The following is an 18,461-nucleotide window of genomic DNA, read 5'->3' as shown; positions in this document are numbered from 1 at the left end:
AATGAATATTCAAAAAAACATCTGCAGCACACTACTCAATCATATACAGCAATTTACAACCTGTACCACACAACACACTATACTAACACACATTTACACACTGATCAAAAAAACAAGCTATACAAGACCAATCTCCATCAATACCAACCCACCTTTCAGGACATCAACCCCACAGAAAAACCCCTCCCAAGAGAAGCACGAGACACACAAAAAAGTTTATGTCCAGATCACCATCCAAACACTAAGACAGTACCAGCACAGAACAGGCCTTCCTACAGAAACTACACACTAGAGATTCAACAATTACACTGAAGACACTAACACGTGAACTTGCAATGTCCCACCCTAGCTATACCCAGACAGCAACACAATATTTCCTACTTGACTGACTTACAGACCAGCCTGATGGTTGTTCCTGGGTGCTGTGGGTCTCATACAAGAGACACCTGGGGTAACAGATAGATCAATCTTATCCCTATCCAGAATGCCACTATCCTAACCTCACCACTAACCAAATTGGCCTCCTGCAAGAACATGTGTGCAACCAATAATTCACAGCTTTGGTACAATTTGATGTGTATATCGAACCTACATCTAAACCAGGGAACCACACTTGTTATCCCACATCAATCACGTGAGGGAAACCCAAGGATACAGATTATGACAGAGGTGTTGCTCTCCTATGAGTCCGCTTCAGAGTCACATGATGATGATGATGACCCACTCCTACATCTAAATTCTACTTTGAAAACAGCTGACCTCAAAGAAGCATTAGAACATTTCAAGCACCCTGATGCCAATGACATAAGCCCATACACAAACTCTGCAAGTGATACAGGCCATGACCAATGAAAGAAAGGGGTCCCAGAATACAAAGTTGGACTCAACCTACAAAACTTGACCACTCATCAAAATTATGAGCCTAACAGTGAAACAAATACATACATTATTGAATTCTCATCATAATTTGTATATTTACTCATTAATACATGATTTATGTGCATTACAGATCCTGGCTATATGTTCTGAAACTTATAATAGAAGTGTTAAAAAAATTTCACCCATATCCATAAACTTCACATATACAAACCATCCTCAGGCTCAAGTAGTCCAGATATGGGAGGGATCAGATCACAGTATACGGAGACCATGGTACAGTTAGTCCATAATCCCAAAAATGGTCTTTATCCACAAAATTGTATTGATCCATGAGAGGCACTTCAACCCTTGAAAATTGGTCACAACTCTAACAGTAACAAAGGTATTGATCATGCAACAATGAATATATCCTTACACAGTCCTGATAGGCCAGTCTTCTGATGTCCGCAATAGTACAACAGAAGCGCAATAATAAGAACTACCTCCTTAACGACTAGATTCACAGCCCCACAGTAGCTGGAAACAACCATCAGGTCTTTCCATAGATCTCTCTGGGAAAAACTCTGAGATGCTAGCTGCGTGTTGTATTAGTGTTGTACTGTTTCTGTGTCACTAACTTCTAGTAACAGGAGGGGAACATTTGCCAACTGCCAGCTCTTAAAGGTGGAGGAAATACAGCTGAAGTTTATACAGTGAGATTTAGGGCCCAGTCCTAAGACTGAATGATATAAAACAGTGAAATATGAACATATATCCAAGATAATGAGAAGACAGCAAAAATTATGCACAAGAAAGTTATCTTGCTGGAGATATTTGAAGTATATGGTCACTCATGTTTATGATATTTCATCTTCCTATTAGATAAGATTAAGGACAAATCAGGCTGGCCTAACCCATATTGATTATTGGGGAAAGGGATATACTGTACACACCAAGTGCTCTACTGTCCTGTATAAACTGACAGGGCAATGCTTATAGTGTGTCAATACTCCATATGGTAAATCTTCAAAGCCTTTTAGCTACGCTTATACTTTTTTTGACTGTCAATTGCTAATTCTATTCTGCTACCCCAACCCCACCCACCCCAACGGTATTTTGTTCTAACAAAAATTTTCTATGTGATGAACAATTTCACTCAGCTCTGGGATCCTCATCATGACTTGAGATTATAAGTACGTACAAACTGAATTCACCCAACACAGGGAACAACAAATAATCTTGCTGACACCCATCTCTGTAGTCCGTTAACACTATCACCACCTAAATGTGTGGCCCTAAAAGGTTGTTGCCTGGTCTCCAGACCATTATATCACGTGAGAGGACACCCTGTGACTGCTCTCTTCTACCTATTTGTTGGTGACAAACCTTCATTACAGGAAGATCCTGTACATACAGCCTGTGACACTTCATTAGTCATAGTTGCATAATGAACTCTAAAAGCCATGTTTGATGGAGGGCAGTACAGGTAAGGGACGGGGAGGAGTGTATGGTTCTTCCACTGTCCACACACTCATCTACGCCCATCCAAATTGCATCATAGAGCCCAGACACATCAGCGGTAAGACGAACATTTTGTACTTGGGACATTTTACTCACCCTAGATTGAATGCTGTGTTGTTGAATTTTTGTGATCATATGTCTGTACTGAGAAGTCCCTATTATACTCGGGTCATACCACCACATTCTTATATATCAAATGATCATGTAACGGAACCTACCTGTACCAACAATGTTCAAATGTTTCTCTTTCAAGAAAAAAACCAAGTCAAATAATTCTAGCATAAGATGCCAAAGACCATAAGGCACTAAGGGAAACAGGGGGAGGAATTAAAAGTGGTAAACAAAATCAAGGTGGCAGAAGAGAGGATTAGTAGAAATAATATGATTGTTAACTCAAATTTCACCGACTGCAATCCCACAATGGCTGGCAATGGCTCTCTGACCTTGAACTAAACATACATATGCCAACAGCTTTTTCCTCCACTTGCAAGGGAGGTAGCCAAAAACAAAGGAAGGGGAAAAAAAAAAAAAAAATCCAACCTCTTGCATCCCCACATCCTCCACTCCCATTCACCCCACTCCCTCCCTCTTATCTTGGGTCATCCCTCCATTATGAAAAAAAAAAAAAAAAAATCCATAGATTATAATTTATTTTATATTATTTGTTTTTGTTTTGTTATCATTTGTCTCTTTGATTTTCATTCATTATTAGTTATATGTTAATTTATCATTATATACTATTTACCTGTTTGTTTATTATCTAACTATACCTAAGTATCTATTTATGTATTTTATTTGTTATTTACATTATTATAGTTTTTTTTTTTTTTTTTTTATTATGATTTTTTTCGCATCTGACCTAGATATGGACCAAAAGGTCTCCTGTCGGCATGCTCCGCCTTTGTAATCCTTTGTAGAGTTGCAATCCAATGGGAAGGACAATAAATGTTTGGATGAGTGTGGTATTGGTGAACGGCGGGTGTATGTTTTGACTCACTCCCCCACCCCCACAGAGGGGGAGGGGGGACTTTTGGCAAACATACTTCAGAAACTATCTAGCTCCATCCCAATTTCGTAAAGTTAAGAATTACAAAATCATTTTGTTCATGACTTTACGCACACTTCAAAGATTTCCTACAATGTTAACAAATTTCATGTAAAGCTGTATTTTGTTAACCCTTAAATTTTATGACAATATAGTTTCACTTAGCTTTCATCAAATAATTCCATTGTGATGAAATACTGTACCGACCTCTGATTAAAAGAGAAAGTATTTACATTTGATAAATACAACAAGGCAATCATTTTGTAAACCACATGCCATATTCAATGAACAGCACCATCACTACAGCAGTTTCAGGTAAATTACTGCCACGTCTCAAATTTTTAAATCCAAGCCATTTTTTTATTCTAACAACACTGATGCCTAACCTTTTTCCACAAAAATACTGCACACTGGAAGGCACTTATACAACCAGTACTCGACTATTGTTGCCAACTCTGGTCACCACAAAAAAGGGCAGAAATACAGGAACTAGAGTCTGTACAAAGGCATTTCACAAGGCAAATCAAAGGCATGCAGGGCCTCAATTATTGGGACCGCCTGAAAAAAACTAGGCCTATACTCTCAACAAAGAAGAAGAGAGATACCGGGCCATAAATATGTGGAAAATACTGGAGAAACAGGTACCTGACCCTACTACATTGTCTCTACTAGAAATACACAATAGCAGGAATGGTCGCATGTGTGAAAAGAAAACACTGCCTACATCTGCCCCAGACAGAATCAGGACCCTATTGGCCTCCAGCTTCACATATAATGGTCCCAGAATCTTCAATAGCCTACCAAAACATATACATACATGCATACATATACCAAGGCTTTTTTCCCCCTTACCAGGGAGGTAGCCAAAAAGGACAAGGCACAAAAACATTCCCACCCATTCTATCCCCGAATACACTCCACACCCCTCCACCCTCCCTCCCATCTTAGCACCTCCTATAATATAAGAGAGATAAAAAACTGCCCAGTCACAAACTTTAAACAACACCTAGATAAATATCTGAAGTCACTGGCACACGAGCCTCCCGTACCTGGATACACAGCTCATTGCAGGGCTGCCTCAAATTCCATTCCAGAGCAGATCAACCTACAAAAAGAAGATTCCCGGACTGGAAGTAGCGGTGGACCACCACAGCTATGAGGAAGACCCTCTGAATTCTACTAAGTAAGCAAACTAAGTAACAACTTTTTCCTACCAAATAAAAACCAGTAAAATATTTTCTGTTAGACTTAGCATTATCTAATTAAATACCAATAGTGGACAAAATCTAAGGACCTATATCCTGATGTATTTCATAATGATTAATGGTGATTAACTCGTTGATACAAGACCTCAAACTCGGGTAATGCCAGTAATATACTTTTATTGATTTACCATCAATTTTCCTCTTTGAATTATCATTTAACGCTTTCAGAAGTAAAGATTAAAATGTGTCACAGTGCCAGATGCATATTAATAGATATACCATATGTTACCATATGGTAGGGGGCTTTCTCTAGTACCTACCTTGCTTTCTATGTCAAATTAGGTCATTCTAAAATCTAGAACCTATTCCTGTCCAATATATCAATGAAAAAGTAAATATCATATGTTGTTGTTGAGGAAAATAACGACTACATAAGGGAGTCTTGAAGTATGCACTTTATTCATGTAACACTAGCACTAACTCGAATTCTTTGACATATGTCCTAATATATCACATTTCTATTACTATCAAGCTCCAGCTGTGTATCCTAAATGCTTTAAAGAATTGAAATGTTAATGCCAAATGAATTTACAAGACTCGAAAATTACCAAACACTGCTCATGCCTCAATTATGTTCTGCACATACTACATTGGCCAATTCAACATGCCCCAGTAGCTGTCCTTGTTGCTGACCATACCCAAATGTATCTAGGGGCAAGTAAACACATTCATATCCAAAACTATCCTCCATATTTCTACATCTAAAAACCCTCATGAATAGAAACTTCAAAAGTTTCCGGAGAAATTTCCCCAGTAATGATAATACGCGAATCCAGATTGATCATCTACAAATTAAATTGGAAGGGAAGTGCTTCAAGGCTACTGTTCCATTGTTTACATCACAAATATTGATTGCTTACGGAAACTACGTTTCTATTTGATAATAAGCGCACAAGAAAAAATAAAATAATATATTGCAATAACATGAACGACTGCTGTTTAATGGTTACTAAATTCTCCTTAGACAGTAAATTTAAAGGGCATTGCGTATACAAAGTTAGGTTATAAAAAATATTCAAAATAACCCACACGAGATTCACATTAAATCGTGTTGTTTCTTTTAAAATTCCCACATAACGCACACATGCCAGAATTTATTCTTCTGCAAAATATTAAGTTTAAGAAATTTCTCAAGTACTCAAGACTCGTCACCTGGTTTTATGCCAGCTCCAATTATGATCTATAATAATCCATATATACTCTTACTCTTTCAATGCCAGCCATTTACCTGCAATCCCAGAGACTTCTCAACACTTGTAAAGTTCACCCACCTATTACATTTGTGAACATGTATGCAATAAATGTTTATGTTGCACAAATAACTACTTTGTTTTTCGGACTAACCTCATTGCTGGTGGTTGCGCGTCTTCTGTCACAGGACTTTTCCTTATCAACTCTCGTATTTGGTCTAAATTTTCCAGCTTCTGCGATATATCTGAGGGAGAGATAACCTTTTTTCAGTGCTCTTGTGTGTAATGAACATTTCAGTATTCTTTTCCAATTGATAATACTAATATTCGACTACTATGGCTCGATTTTACAGAGAAACCCTCACCTCTGCGAGTTCTGTTTATGATTCTGGTAGGACCGCGCGAGACGTTATACATGGCGCTGATGAAGTATTCCTCCGCGATCAGCTGGTAGCAGACGACGCACAAATCTCTCGTGTTATGGGAAGACGAAATTTCTTTTCTATCACTAAAGCACTTTGATATTGATCTATCAAAAGAAAACGTAGTAAAAAAAATCTTGTTTTGGCTTTTAAGTAGTAACGTGAAAACTAAGTCGCAGGAACTCTGTGTCGTTTCTCACCAGCTAGCCCACAAGAAACTCTCCTAAGTATTCACCACACGGAGGTTGGAACCTCACTGACTGTGGTGGACTGGTGGGCAAGTGTAGTCTAGGTCTAGGTTCCAACGTCTTCAGACGCTCGCGCCAGTGCCATAATATACCGGTCCACTCATTTAATGTTCTGCTCATTGATGTGTCCCCAAAAGGACTAGGTGATAAAATAGAGTACACAATTAACTAACGGTAAACATTATTTGTTCTGCGCAGCTTTACCGTGAGTACAGTATGTGGCAACAAGGGTATAACGAAATGTACAGGGACTAATAAGACGAAAATCAGTCCGAAATATTTTGACTGAAACGAACAATTCAGAATGCAATGAGTATATAACCAAATGTACAATACTACAGGTCCATAAGTATAGTTTGGGGCTAACATAGAATAAGATAAATATCTTTTAGTTAATGAAATGCTGAATTCTTTGGTTTGAACGCAAACATCTGCTAAATAAACTTGGCATTTGATTGCCGGTGCTTGGGAGGACAAGTTATGAAACGTAATGAGCTAAATCAAATGATACCTTACGCTTTCTGCTGGGACAATGCAGTTCCACGTGGAGAACTTTGTGAAAGATCCAGATATGATATAAGATTATTTTTTCGAGAGAGATCAATCGAAATCGGAGTTGTAACAGGTGTGAGGTTTACACAGAGAGAATGCCCAAGGCCATAACGACTACATAATTGTCTTGAATATAATATTGTTGTAGTATATCGATATTTTTGGGAGTAATGGGGACATCAATTTAATTCTCGTTTATGGTAAGAAATGACATCGTATCAGAGACCAACATACTAGTTTACACTTGATACTTTTTAATGAAAGAAAAGGTGTTTGATGCATGGAAGGGGACACAAATTATTTCCTCACAATCGTAAATAAAAAACATTTATTACAATGAAGACGACAAACTTCTCATTTTTATCTTGTACATTTCGTCTCTCTCTCTCTCTCTCTCTCTCTCTCTCTCTCTCTCTCTCTCTCTCTCTCTCTCTCTCTCTCTCTCTCTCTCTCTCTCTCTCTCTCTCTCATTCCTCGTAGTTGCCGTCTCCGGTCGATTTTATTGATTTCTGAGATACGCCTACAGTGAAGACAGATAATTACATCCCATATCGATTGCACACAAACATATTCCATAATCTACACGACGGCGTGTGTGGGAGAAGAGGCGAGGTGGAATCCAGCATTTAATTGAATGAAAACGTTAAATAATCCCTATAACAAAATCTGCAAAAGACGTGGAAATAGCAAAGAGGTAAAACAAATAGGAATTTTGTGTCTAGGACAAAAATTACTATGACCGTTTCGAGACATCTCTACATTCTGCCGGCTAACGGTTTTATTCTTAAAAGACAAAAATGGCATATTGTGGAATGATTCGGCATAAAAGAAAGAATTTTTCATTAATAATACTACCGCATCGTGTGTTAGACTACACAAATAGTGTTATATTGAAATCTATTGATACTAAATTGGTCCTCTCTGCCCCCAGCCAGTTGGCGCAGGGGGCGGAGCCAAAGGGTTCTGACGTCAACAAATCTGACGTCATCAGGGATTCTGACGTCATCAGACACGATACTTCTGCCAATTCATTTTTGAAACGCCCAAGGCTTTTTGTAACTGGGCGTAGGCCTGTTTCACTGCCTGTCTAACCTGACCGCAAAACCATGCTGGCTACACAGCGATTCATTTTGCGTTTACTCTCTTATTTACTCCAGATGACGTCACAGAAACCACGCCTCCGTGTGCATGAGCTTACTTAGTGACTATAGACTTTGGTGTATGAGTTAATAGTATAATATAATTAGCCCTCAGCACTAATTTTATTTTATTTTTTTTATCCAAAAGTGGACACAGAAAAAAATCTGTTGGTAGCACAGTTGCCACGTGTAATAGCACAAGTGTGTCATACGGTAATGATGGGTGAGGTAATTTGTCTGTGACTTTCTCTGAAACGAATTTATACACTTACATATGCACACACACGCGCGCGCGCACGTCCACACGCATTACCTGATAGTGTGGTGGTACCGCGTTCTACCGCAAATTCAGCATTCTTAGTTCGACTCTAAGTCAGTATGCCAACTCTGGTGGGCAAGGTGTATGTATGTGTGATTCACCATGGTCTTGGATGATGTGATGGACTCGTGAGAGACAACTATTTGTGTGTGTGTGTGTGTGTGCGTGTGTGTGTGTGTGTGTGTGTGTGTGTGTGTGAGGTCAGCATTATTCGCAGATCGGGGTATACACAAACTCTAAACTCTCATCCGGGAGGGAAATAGCTGTCGATCACGAGTCCAACATGTGATCCAAGACCGTGGTGAATCACACACACCCACAAATAAGAATTTTACTATATGTCAGAAACATCACAAAAAACTGACCCAAGTATTCTACTCTAAATAAAGGAGACTAAAATATTTGATGCATAATTCGAACACCTTAGAGAGTTTATTATATAATTCAAAATATTTTCTCACTAAATACCAATCACACACACACACAAATTAAGATTAAATTTCATAAACACCTCAGAGACGTGACGTAATGTCGACCAGTCAGGTCACTTCCTTGGTTGTCCGTTTGTGTGTTTACTTATTTCATTTTACTTTTTTATTTACAGATACCGATTTCTTGTCAGCTTTGCCAATTTGGTATATTTATGAATCCAGTTATTTGTCTACATAGTTGTTAATTCAATATTTTTTCATGTGCCATTTTTGGGTAATCCTGAAAAACTCCGAGATATTAATTAGTATTTCTAGAGTAAGTTATCATTTAACTGCAAAATATTCTATCTTGTTGATTTAAAGTTATAATTATCATATTTTAACACAGCCATTCTTTGTACATGCCATTCCTACATACGAGTTACGCAATTATTTTACTATTGATAATCTCCATGCAAAAGAAAGAATATTACTTTTAACTTCTATCCTTCCTCTTTTCTTGTCCTTAATCTCTTGCATATCAGTTATCACATCTTCGGCGCGAGATTTCCCCCAAAGAATAAAAGTGTAGGTTATCAAAGAAAAACAATGATATACTGAACTTATATATTTTTTCTATGTTTATGTTACTGTAAGTATCGTTATTAAAATTAAAAAATATATTTGTGGTTTTTATTTTCTATTGTACTGATAATGATGTCGTCTGAGACTTATATTCGAATCGGGTGAAAAGGATTCATAACGCATTTGCCAAAGAACAGTACCCTACAAGCAAAATAAATATTTCTGTCAGCCAAATTATATTTCATAATTTTTCACCATTTAAAAATAAAAGTAGAAATAATGAATCGCAAAAAAAAAGTTTCACAATGCAGGAGAGTTTTGTTGAGTGAAGTAGAATACGCCATGTCTCCATTTGAATTCATACAACCTGGAGCAACCAGGGTAAGGTGACCAGTATTTTATTTTCCTAAATATAAGATATTTTGTATGCATGTATGTTTGTAAGTGTGCATAATTGAATATGTTTTGCGTATGTTTATATACTTTATGTAATTGGCCACAATAATGTATTTCGTGTTAGACTGTGTGTGTGTGTTAGGGCTGCAATCCTGACAAATTGGAGTCTATTCAGATTTACATATCTCAATTTTGAAGTTATAGTCTTATTTTGTAGGGTGAAATCAATTATGTCATCAATTGATCGATTAGAATTATAAAATTTAATAACTGAAGTATAATAATGTAATTATTATGTAGAACGATTCTCCGTTAATACCAAATGATTGAGTAAATAAATACAGGTAAATAAATAAATAAATAAACATATAAACAATTAAATTAATAGATATGCATGGACAACGCGTAATTCACCATTCTTTTGGACCACGTGCTCGACTCGTGACCAACATCTATCATCCTACTGGTTGAGAGGTCAGCACTCATAATAATGGTAATAATAATAATAATGATAATAATTTCAAATTCGTTTACAGCTTTAGCTTAGGCTATATCAAAATCTTGTATGGTAAACGTTGTTTTTTAACATATTTTAGGATGTGTTTTTATTTTTTGTCCAGTTGATATCATGTATGTATGTGTGAATGTATGCATGTGCGTATGTATCTATGTATATATATATATATATATATATATATATATATATATATATATATATATATATGTATGTATGTATGTATGTGCGTGTATGTACGTACTAGTTACCACAAGGGAATGTCCTTGTTCTTTGGTTAAGGGAAAGTAGGGAGGCCCAACCATTGCTGGTCAGACCTCCCCAGATCTTATCAACGACAGTCGACCCCCCCGGGCTACTTCAGATGCCTTAGCCGGCGGTCCGCGCTTGGATCTGATGCCACCTTCCATGTTACTTTTTTTTTTCTTCTTCTTTTTTTCTTTTACTGGTCTTGGTTAGAATAGGAGAAGGATGGTTGGTGTTGACTCCACTGCTTCATCTACTCATGGAATAGACTGGGGTTATTGTCTTAAGTGATTCAGGACCTGATAGTGGAAACAAAGGCGCATCTAGGAATTTTCCTGAGAGGGAGGCACTTGCTGGTTCCGAAAGTTGGTTAAATGGCAATGATAATTATAATAGTAATAATGATAATGATAATAATAATATTATTATTAATAATTATGATAATTATAATAATAACAATAATAATGATGACGGCAATAATAATACTGATAATGATAAAAAAAATTAATGATGATGACAACAACAACAACAGTAATCATGATTATATTAATAATAATAATAGTGATGATGATAATAATAATTGTCAGTATTTTGGCTAGAAGCTTAACACGGGTAGAGTAATATGGCTCGCTCAGGATGCGAGATAAAAGTGGGGAGGTGACGATTCTGCGTTTCGTGTCGTGTCCCAAGGCAGTCTGCTTGAGGGGAAGGAGGGAGGAGGCGACGGAGGCAGCGAGCCAGGCTCGCAGGGTGACGTTCCGAGGCGATCTCCTTCTCCGGCGATTCTATCCAGCTTGGTACTGCACGTGCAGTTCACGTGGCCGGCCGATGGGCAGGTGAGTCGTCGCTGGGCCGATGTTGGTACTGCACGTGCGTCTTCTATATTAATAATAACATAATAATAGTAATGGTGATCATGATAACAATAATGATGATAATAATAACAATGATAATGGTGATAATGACAATAATAACAATAATAATAATGATATTAATAACAATAATGGTAATAATAATAACAATATTAATTATATTAATAACAATAATGATGGTGATGATACTAACAATAATAATGATATTAATAACAACAATGATGGTGACAATAATAATGATAATAATAATAATAATAATGATAATAATAAAAATAATGATAATATTAATACTAAAGATAATAATGATAATATTAACAATAATGATGATAATGATATTTATAAGAAAGATGATAATAATAACAATAACCATATTAATGATAAAGATAATAATAGAAATAATAATAATAACAATAATAACATTAATAATGATAATTATAATATTTCTTTGTCGCGGCTCGTGCCGCTTAAATTCTTCTTATCGGCTTAAGAAACCTGCACAGCGAAGCTATAGCGATAATCCCATACCACACTCCTGGTCATATGGCCATTTCCCGAAGGTTGAGTGTGGTTTGAATTTTCCGCCAAAATCATCGGAAATTTAAAATTCCCGGCTCTGTGCAGGCATGCGCATTGTCGACCCCACCTCCCCCTCCCTATCCCCTCCCTTCTTACCCGGCTAGCTCGAGCCGGGCGTCGCGTCACTTCAATGAGAAATGAAGGCTTCGCCTGTGGGAGGAGGGAGGGACCCTAAATCTGTGCAGGTTTCTTAAGCCGATAAGAAGAATTTAAGCGGCACGAGCCGCGACAAAGAAATATTATCGGCTGAAAGAAACCTGCACAGCGAAGCTATGCATGAGACGAGGATAGGTGGGAGGAGAGGTGAAGCCTGAATCAAACCGTTATTACGTGTGTCTTTCCTATGGGAGACTTATTCATTTTATCACTCAGTAGAGGGGAGAAAGAAACGTCAAGTACCCACGCCGAAGAATGTGACATGCACAACATTGCACTGTTCACACAATGCGTAAATTATACGAAATTTGTATCCTGTTCAACGGTTCCTGGCCCCTCCCCACTCCTCGGTCGCCCTTTGCCCCCTCCACTTTTTTGAGATGAGAGGGGTGGAGCCGTTTCCATGGCGACACATGGGACAGGGGCGACCGAGTGGTAGAGACACCGTGTCCCAAAGGGAGTCGTCGATGTCCAGTCCCTAGGTCCCGCACCCGCTCCACAGAGTGGGTGCGGAGAAACTCCAGCGATGCCACAAAGTCCCTGATGCTGTGGGCGTGCGGGGCATGGCCCGGGTCGGCTCTCTCCCAAAAAGCGGAAGGGCAGGTGCGCCCGGGACCTCGGGGTTAGGGGAATCCTAAATTTCGAGTTGTAGAAGAGATGATCCTCAGAAATCTCTTCCGTGTGGTCCACGTAGTCTTCGAACGCACGGAACGGGCGCAGTGGATGTGGGCGTCCTCCCTCCCGGAAGGATTGTATTCTGAGAGGGCCGATCATGTCGTCCGCTCGGCCGTTCCTGGCCAGGAATGTTGGTGATGGAGAGAGGGTTAGGGCCGAGCTGTCCTCCTCCAGTTTGGAGACGGACGGGTGGCGGGTGATTGCCGCCAGCTGTGAAGCCCTGTAGTCCGTAGTCAAGGCGAGCAGAAAGGCGACGCGTCGAGGGAAGTGTTCTTCCTCCATAATGGCCCTTTCGAACGCCAGGTACTGCAGAACACGATGCAAGGACCAGGCCAGGACCGGTTGATGTCTCGGCTCTCTCGAGGCGCTGATCCCCTTCATTAGGAGGGTTCACGCCCTCTGTGGCACTCGGATGTTCATGCCAAAGCGTAGCGGATCAGTGAGGGCTGTATAGTGAGGCAAGATAGTCGCCGGTGCCCTGTTGGTGGAGGTAGCCAGCCAAGTCAGGAAGTCCGGGACTATGCTGGCGGAGATGATCACCATCGCGCGTCTCCGAAGGCAGTTCCGGAATTTCCGTCAGCAGGACCCACACTGCCGCACTGAGGACGGAAGGTGAGCTCTGAGCATCTTGTCTGCTGCCTCTGTAGAGAAGAGTTGGCTGAGAGCTCCCCGTAGAAACTCCAATTATCAAGTTGGAGTGACGCTTGGAGAGGCGCGGTAAGGCTGTTGGCTAGGCAGGCTGACCCCAGTAGAAGGGGAGAAGGGCCCCATCTCATTAGCTCCCCGAACCACGGCTGGGTTGGCCAGTAGGGAGCTATCAGGAGGACCTGACCCTTGAAGGATCTGAGTGTCTGCATCACCTTCAGGAGGACTAGTGTCGCTGGAGGAGGAAAATGAATACGTACCTCCAGCTGTTCCAGTCCTCCGTGAAGGCGTCTGGGCCTCCTGTGCGTGTCCTTTGGATGAAGGTGAGGTAAAGGGGGAGCTGGGTCGTGTTTGGGGAGGCAAACAGGTCCACCTCTGGGGTGCCGTAGCGGAGGGAGAACGACTCGAACACTTGTGGGCGTAGTTGCTACACTACGTAGATCTCTTGAAACCTGGATAGAGCGACCGGCGTAGGGCCCCCGACCGAAGCCCGGGACGCAACAACCTGTGGAGTGCTGAGGGTATCGGCCCGGGCAGGTCACGCGGGAGAAGCAGTATGCTCCTGTCGACCTCCCGTACCAGCCGTCGGCGCCCCAAGCGGCTCAGTGGAAGGGCCGGGGTCGCGAAGTTGAGGCCCCCCCCCCCCGCCCCCGAAGGGGGGGGGGCGGGGGGGAGAAGCACGCTCTTTTGGCGCAGGGGAGCACCCGAAGGACGCTGACTGTGTCCCACTCAATCCCGAGCCAATAAAGTCTCTGTGTGGGAGCAAGGGCAGACCCGTCCCAGTCCACCCCGAACTCCACGTCCGCCAACACACTCAGAGCCACTGAGATGTCGGCCGATGCACCCTCCCCGGTGGGCAAATGCATCAACTAGCCGTCTAGGAACATGAGTGTGGAGACGCTTGCTTCCGTGAAGATCCTCGGGGTAAGCGAGAAACCGAAAGGGAGTATGAGAGGCCAAGTTCGTTTCCGAGCGACCTCGTCCGTGGGCGTTAGTCAAGAGGCTTCGTCCTGGGTGAAGACGTTCCCTGAGCGTCTCCCACGAAGACGGGCCTGGACCCTCGGTATGTATCCAACTCACCCCAAGTCTTCCCGCGGGAAGTCCTCGAAGCCCGTGGCGAGCGTCTTCATCCAATAGTGTGCTATGGCAATTTGTGACGTCTCATCACCCACAAGCGGACTTCTATATGTTTAATACCTAGTGACATCATGTGATTATACTGTGACGTCACCGGATTGATCATGGCGCCATAGGATCGTCTCGTGACGTCACAGGGACACAAATTGACGTCATAGGACTACATGGTGACGTCAATTTATCACATAATGACGTCATCTTATCATACCGTGACATCACTGAGTCACAGTGAGCGTAGAAATAAATATTGACATGGTAAAATTCTGGACCATCATGACTGTAGATTAATTTAAGTTGAATAGGAAAAGTCATGTTCATTTCGACCTAAGTCACAGTGAGCGTCGAAATTAATTTTAACATGGTAAAATTCTCGACCATCATGACTGTAGATTAAATTAAGTTGAATAGGAAAAGTCATGTTCATGTTGACCTGAGTCACAGTGGGCGTTGAATTAGTTTAACATGGTAAAATTCTTGACCATCATGACTACAGATTAGCTTAAGTTGAATAGGAAAAGTCATGTTCATTTCGACCTAAGTCACAGTGAGCGTCGAAAATAATTTTAACATGTAAAAAGTCTCGACCATCATGACTGTAGATTAAATTAAGTTGAATAGGAAAAGTCATGTTCATGTTGACCTGAGTCACAGTGGGCGTTGAATTAGTTTAACATGGTAAAATTCTTGACCATCATGACTACAGATTAGCTTAAGTTGAATAGGAAAAGTCATGTTCATTTCGACCTAAGTCACAGTGAGCGTCGAAATTGATTTTAACATGGTAAAATTCTGGACCATCATGACTGTAGATTAAATTAAGTTGAATAGGAAAAGTCATGTTCATATCGACCTGAGTCACAGTGGGCGTTGAATTGATTTAACATGGTAAAATTCTTGACCATCATGACTACAGATTAGCTTAAGTTGAATAGGAAAAGTCATGGTCATTTCGACCTAAGTCACAGTGAGCGTCGAAATCAATTTTAACATGGTAAAATTCTCGACCATCATGACTGTAGATTAGCTCAAGTTGAATAGGAAAAGTCATGTCCATTTCGACCTGAGTCACAGTGAGCGTCGAAATTAATTTTAACATGGTAAAATTCTCGACCATCGTGACTGTAGATTAGCTGAAGTTGAATAGGAAAAGTCATGGTCATTTCGACTTGAGTCACAGTGAGCGTTGAAATCAATTTTAACATGGTAAAATTCTTGACCATCATGACTATAGATTAGCTTAAGTTGAATAGGAAAAGTCATGTCCATTTCGACCTGAGTCACAGTGCGCGTCGAAATTAATTTTAACATGGTAAAATTCTCGACCATCATGACTGTAGATTAGCTTAAGTTGAATAGGAAAAGTCATGGTCATTTCGATCTGAGTTACAGTGAGCGTTGAAATTAATTTCAACATGGTAAAATTCTTGACCATCATGACTATATATTAGCTTAAGTTGAATAGGAGAAGTCATGTCCATTTCGACCTGTGTTTTTTTTTTTTTTTTTAAGGTCAAGGCATTTTATTTATGTAATACCTAGCACTTTGCGCCAACTTAAACTGTACTATTTAAAACATTTTCCTCTTCTCATTACACTAAATGATTGTAGTTTCTTTGAACTAATTTATACTCATTTTAACTAACACTAGACTCCCTAAGTCTAAAGTTCTTTTGTGTTTTACTTGGGGGTGGAACATCAGGTAAGTCATCTTTAAACTCAAGCCAAGTGAAGTTGATAAGAGGTTGGCTGTGGCTCATGAGAAGGGCTGGGTGGTGATTTTGCTTAAGAAACCTGGAAGGAGGGTGGTGCCGTGAGGCGTTAGAAGACCATTGAAGCTCGGAGGTATGGGGCTGCCGAGGCCTGATGATCCTCGGGGAGCCACCCTCCGTATCATAAGACACGTCCCCTTGTCCTCCAAGAGGCCCGGGTTCTTACCACGGACGACTAGAGGACGTATGGGGAACGGAGTACGAGTGGAAAAGGTCAAAGTCTACGCCTAGGGCCTGACAAAGAAAGTTATAAGGCGTTAAAGGACCATTATTGGTCGAAGGTATGGGGCTGCCGAGGCCTGATGACCCTCGGGGCGTCACCCTCCGTATCATAGGACACGTCCCCTTGTCCTCCGAGAGGCCCGGATTCTTACCACGGACGACTCGAAGACGTATGGGGAACGGAGTACGAGTGGAAAAGGTCAAAGTCTACGCCTAGGGCCTCACAAAGGGAGCCATTAAGGCGTTAGAGGACCATTATTGGTCGGATGTATGGGGCTGCCGAGAGGCCTGATGACCCTCGGGTGCTCCCAATACGTATCATAGGACACGTCCCCTTGTCCTCCGAGAGGCCCGGATTCTTATCGCGGACGACCCGAAGACGTATGGGGAACGGATTACGATCGTATAAGGTCAAAGTCTACGCCTAGGGCCTGACGAAGCAAGCTATGAGGCTGTTAGAGGACCATTGATGACCGGAGGTTTGGGGCTGCCGAGAGGCCTGATGACCCTGGGGGGCGCCACACTCCGTACCATAAGACACGTCCCCCTGTCTTCAAAGAGGCCAGGGTTCTTACCACGGACGGCCTGGAGACGGGGACGTATTGCGATCGTATATGGTCAAAGTCTACGCCTAGGGCCTGATACAAACCGTGAGGCAATAGAGGACCGATGATGGTCGGAGGTATGGCGCTGCCGAGAGGCCTGATGACCCTGGGGGGCGCCACACTCCGTACCATAAGACACGTCCCCCTGTCTTCCGAGAGGCCCGGGTTCTTACCACGGACGGCCTGGAGACGGGGACGTATTGCGATCGTATATGGTCAAAGTCTACGCCTAGGGCCTGATACAACCCGTGAGGCAATAGAGGACCGATGATGGTCGGAGGTATGGCGCTGCCGAGAGGCCCGATGACCCTGGGGGGCGCCACACTCCGTACCATAAGACACGTCCCCCTGTCTTCAAAGAGGCCCGGGTTCTTACCACGGACGGCCTGGAGACGGACGGATTGCGATCGTATATGGTCAAAGTCTACGCCTAGGGCCTGATACAAACCGTGAGGCAATAGAGGACCGATGATGGTCGGAGGTATGGCGCTGCCGAGAGGCCTGATGACCCTGGGGGGCGCCACACTCCGTACCATAAGACACGTCCCCCTGTCTTCAAAGAGGCCCGGGTTCTTACCACGGACGGCCTGAAGACGGGGACGGATTGCGATCGTATATGGTCAAAGTCTACGCCTAGGGCCTGATACAAACCGTGAGGCAATAGAGGACCGATGATGGTCGGAGGTATGGCGCTGCCGAGAGGCCTGATGACCCTGGGGGGCGCCACACTCCGTACCATAAGACACGTCCCCTGTCCTCCGAGAGGACCCGGGTTGTTTACCAGGGACGGCTCGAAGACGGGGACGGATTGACATTTGGATCACTAATAGGGTAGTCGAAGAATGGGACAAACCAGCAGCCAAGCGGAAAGCGATAAAACTAACAGACGATTAACCAGCAGGAAACGGGACCGCCTGCTCCCATGTGGGCAGCGAGTTAACCACTCCGTCCCGTTTCCGCGATCTAAGTGACGCGACGCCCGGCTCGAGCTAGCCGGGTAAGAAGGGAGGGGATAGGGAGGGGGAGGTGGGGTCGACAATGCGCATGCCTGCACAGAGCCGGGAATTTTAAATTTCCGATGATTTTGGCGGAAA

The 18,461-nt window shown here is 42.0% G+C and overlaps 1 protein-coding gene across 1 annotated transcript in view; it reads right to left on the bottom strand.

The window, feature by feature from the left end:
* LOC143041409 (MAPK regulated corepressor interacting protein 2-like) overlaps nt 1-6,607 on the bottom strand; it is a 71,737-nt gene extending 65,130 nt beyond the window's left edge. The window contains exons 1-2 of the mRNA XM_076213250.1: nt 6,245-6,607; nt 6,034-6,124 (exon numbers count right to left, since the gene is read on the bottom strand). Of these exons, the coding sequence (XP_076069365.1) occupies nt 6,034-6,124; nt 6,245-6,296 (143 nt within the window). The 5' untranslated portion in view covers nt 6,297-6,607. The remainder of the gene's footprint in view (nt 1-6,033; nt 6,125-6,244) is intronic.
* Nucleotides 6,608-18,461: the final 11,854 nt, after the last annotated feature.

This window comes from Oratosquilla oratoria, chromosome 31 (genome assembly GCF_046742065.1).
Source record: "Oratosquilla oratoria isolate Oo_2021 chromosome 31, ASM4674206v1, whole genome shotgun sequence".
NCBI classification, from domain to species: domain Eukaryota; kingdom Metazoa; phylum Arthropoda; class Malacostraca; order Stomatopoda; family Squillidae; genus Oratosquilla; species Oratosquilla oratoria.
This window is presented reverse-complemented; position numbering and strand designations above follow the sequence as displayed.